Source organism: Grammomys surdaster, unplaced genomic scaffold (genome assembly GCF_004785775.1).
Source record: "Grammomys surdaster isolate TR1022 unplaced genomic scaffold, NIH_TR_1.0 148, whole genome shotgun sequence".
In the NCBI taxonomy this organism is placed as follows: Eukaryota; Metazoa; Chordata; class Mammalia; order Rodentia; family Muridae; genus Grammomys; species Grammomys surdaster.
Genome location: NW_021604606.1, coordinates 2,668,310 through 2,672,007, shown reverse-complemented (window position 1 = coordinate 2,672,007; position 3,698 = coordinate 2,668,310). Strand labels below are relative to the sequence as shown.

The following is a 3,698-nucleotide window of genomic DNA, read 5'->3' as shown; positions in this document are numbered from 1 at the left end:
ACCCTCGTTAGTCTGGTTGGGGTGGCAACCCCTAGGACAGGCTTGATCATGTTCATCTGTATTGTCCTATCATGGATATCTTCTGTGAACTGCTCCTCAGGCTTTAAGGGTTTTCAAATGATCCTTTCACACACAATCTGGCTTTCTACCACTTTTTTCCCTTCACAACTCTGACTCAACATAAATCTTGCTACATTTGTCTTTGAGGAACCTAAGCAGACCTCTTCCTCTATTTGCTTTTATCTTCTAGCCTCTAGATTGCTTTCTCACTTTACCAACTCTCTTTACATACTAGTCTAAGTCACTGAGATCTGACAAAGCCTTTCTTATTTTCTAAAGATCTTGCCCTACCAAAAGGCTCAGCAAAATTGTTAGAGCTCCATAACAGCCCTCAGGTCCCTGCTGTATCAACCTTTTCTTTATTTCCTCTGAACGCTTTCTTCTAGCTCTGGGAGCTAGGCTTCAAACACAACTTCTTTTAGATAGTTGCCACAGAAATGCCAACCTTCCTCTATTTTTTCCATTTCCAGGTGTATGCAGGGATGTCAGAAAGTGATAACCAAGTGCTCCTAATGGCTCTGATAAAACCAGTCTATCAGAGAGGGACTGATTTCCCTCATATTGTCTCATTTTTTTCCAGGACTTAACTGCCTTTATTGTATGCTTAAAATACATATATAAAGGGGTAGTAGGAGGAGATCAGGTGAAAAGTAGACTATGCCAAAACGAATACTTGAAATTCTAGCCAGAGTTAAGACCAACAGGAAAGCGCCAACTAATGTCTGAAGGAAATAACTACAAGAAATCTGATTAAAGTCTAAATGAGTGGTATCTCATTAGCTTCAAAGTTTCTGTGTAAAGTGATCTTCAAAACACCTGGCTTCCATAGTTGTCAGGTATGTTTCCATCATGGTGGGTGAGTCTGAAGACATGTCCTCCATGCCTGGGAAGTGATGCAGCTTCTACTGGAACTGAGTGGAGAATTTAGGAGACACCGGCACAGTCAGAGGCAGCTCACTGGATTTCACCTCCACTGTAGAGTACTTGTGTATTGGATTTGCCTTGTGCACCAGTTCTTTCCGGAGCCTAGCTAGCTCCTCCTTCTGCTGCTCCTCTTCCTGCTGCCTGATTTCCTCCAACTGCTGCAGTTTCCAGGCCTCCATTTTCTTCTCCAGCTCCTGCCGCTCTTTGGCTCTCTTCTCTGTAGCCAGCTGAAAAGGTTCCTGAACAGCAACTGATTTTTTCTCTTTCTTGGGAACAAAGGGCTCTTGGAAGATGAAGGTGTTTGGACAAGCCTTGAAGCAAGCTGCTTCCCTCTGCTGCTTCTGTTCTTCCTCCAGCTGGTGCTTCCATATCTCGGCCTTGTAGGCACCTCTCTTGTCTGTCTCCAGGGAGAAAGGTTCAGCTTGAGTCACATTCTTTACCTTTTTCTCTGGCAGGTTAACAGTGTCAAAATAGGGCACAGGAAGTGCCTTGAACTTGGGCACCTCCCCTTTCTGCATTTCTTTTATTTTTTTCTCCTTCTGCAACTGGCGTTCTTTGTCCCGGGTATCAAAGGAGAAAGGGCACAGCTCCACACTTCTTGCCTCTGGGATGTGGGGCTTATAAGGCACGCCATAAAGGCTTTGATCACTGCTGGTTTTTCCTCTTCCTCATCTTCTTTGATGGGCACTTGGATCCTGTTCTTCAATGCAAAAACTGGTGACTTAGGAACAGTGGCTGGGATTACCTTCTTTTCAGGAACACCCACAACATCTTCCAAGATCTTAGTAGGGCAAGGTCTGGAATGAAATTCAAATTGTTCATCTTCTGTTTTTTTCCTTGACTCTCGCTCATGAATTCGTTTCTCAATTTCCAGATCAAAGCCAACAGGCTGAGTAGGAGGCTTAACTGGCGGTCTCTTGGGCAAGATGGGGCCACCTTCAAAAATTCTGGGATCAAGTTGCCGTGCTTTGAATTTGTATTGTTGCAGCTTCTCAAGCTCCTCGGCCTCCTGCTCAGAAGCACTTTTGCAGGTCACAACACTTGCACGATATTTGGTCTGCAGTATGGGGGTCTGGGGGTCTCGTGCAATCTTGTTCACAGGTTTGGAGGGTAACAAGCTCTCATCCTTCTTGTTCCTCAGATGGTATCTATTAGGGGTTCGTTTGTAGAACGCTTCAACCTGCTGTGCAATGGGCACATATATAGAAGCTGCTTCGTCAAATGTTCTTTTCTTTCCTTTGGACAGATTGAAAGGCTTAATGATAGTACATCCTCTGGTTCCTCGGGTAGGAGTGGAAGGATGTTTCCGAAGTTCAGATATGAAGTTCACTTCCTTATACTCTTCCTGGTTCTTGGGATGCTGTTTGACTCGCTCATCTGTGAGGAAGTGGAAGTCAACTGTTTTGGTAACCTGACTCGTGGATTTTTTCACAGGTTGCCCTAGCCCTGCGAGAGCAAGCTTCTTGAACTCTTCGTTCTTCCTCTGCATCTCCACCACTTCCTGCTGCATTCTCAGCCTTTTCTTTATCTCCTGCTCTTCAGTACTCTTTAGAACCTTCTCCCTTGCAGGTGGCACACCAGGCACAGTGTGTTTGCCCTTGGCTTTCTCCAGGGTTTCTCTCTTTCATCCTTTCTTGAAGTAGCTGAAACACTGCCTTCCTCCTCTTCCTTCGGTTTCTTTTTATGAGAAACTTTCATTCTTTTGTTGGGGGGGGCAGTCAGCGGCAGGAGCAGTGCATCTCTTGGCTCTCATTTCAACAGAGGCAACATGGTTTTTTTCTTTCTGCTCCAAATCCTTCTGAGCAGAGAGTCTAACAGATCTTCTCTGAGGCTGGACAGGAGTATTTCCTGATATTTCTCTCTTAGCATTCAGGGAAGGACAATAATTTGATGGAATAGATTGTTTCTGAAGATTTTCCTTTTCTATCTCTTTGTAGTAAGTGTTGTCAACTGATTTCAAGGGTGTGACACAGCCTTGTTGAAGTTTGGCTTTTCTCAAAGTCTTCCCCTGAAGAGGTTCTCCTATTCCACTCTGCCAAAGAAACTTGTTCTCCAAATTGGCCTTCTCATCAAACCATGAGTCTACATTTTCAGTATCTTCTTCAGCATCCAAAGATGAAAAATTGATAAAGTCAGTGGGGGGATTGAAAGAGTAAGTGGTCTGGACTTGTGACATTGCCCCTACTCAGTGTAGAAGAACAAGCTTTTTCCAGGAGTCTACTCTAATACTCTACTCTGACCTATAGTAAATTTGTCTCTGGAGTCTACCTATTACAAGCTCGCCGCCTCAAAGCCAAAATCAAGTTCTCAAGCCTCTTAAATTCTTGTAGTCTGGCAGACACTTCTCATGAAGAACCTTCACATTACTTTCCCGGCTTCAGTTCACAACAACTCTTAAGAGTCCAGCGCCTCACAACCGCTCCGGTCCTCATATTGCCAATAGTCAAATGTGTTGGTCAAAATTTTGTCAGATTCCAGAAAAAAGCCTTCTTTAACCTCTGTGTGTTCTGCATTCACATGGTGCACAGGTATTACATGCAGACAAAATACTCATGCTCATAAATAAATAAATAATACCTCAAAAATAGACTTTCTCTAACTACAAACCAGTATCAAGGATTTGGTAGCCAATTATTATCTTTCTTTGTAACTAGAAAAGCAACTTTATCTTTGATCTTGACATGGTCCAAAATATGACAAGGTGTTCTGCTCAT

At 43.6% G+C, this 3,698-nt stretch overlaps 1 protein-coding gene across 1 annotated transcript; it reads right to left on the bottom strand.

Annotated features, from left to right (window-relative positions):
- Nucleotides 1-962: 962 nt before the first annotated feature.
- Nucleotides 963-3,160, bottom strand: LOC114619194 (targeting protein for Xklp2-like). Its single transcript, XM_028765055.1, is given in 4 exon segments — nt 963-1,621; nt 1,624-2,605; nt 2,608-2,688; nt 2,690-3,160. Coding segments are annotated over 4 exon segments (2,193 nt in total).
- Between the last annotated feature and the right edge of the window lie 538 nt (nt 3,161-3,698).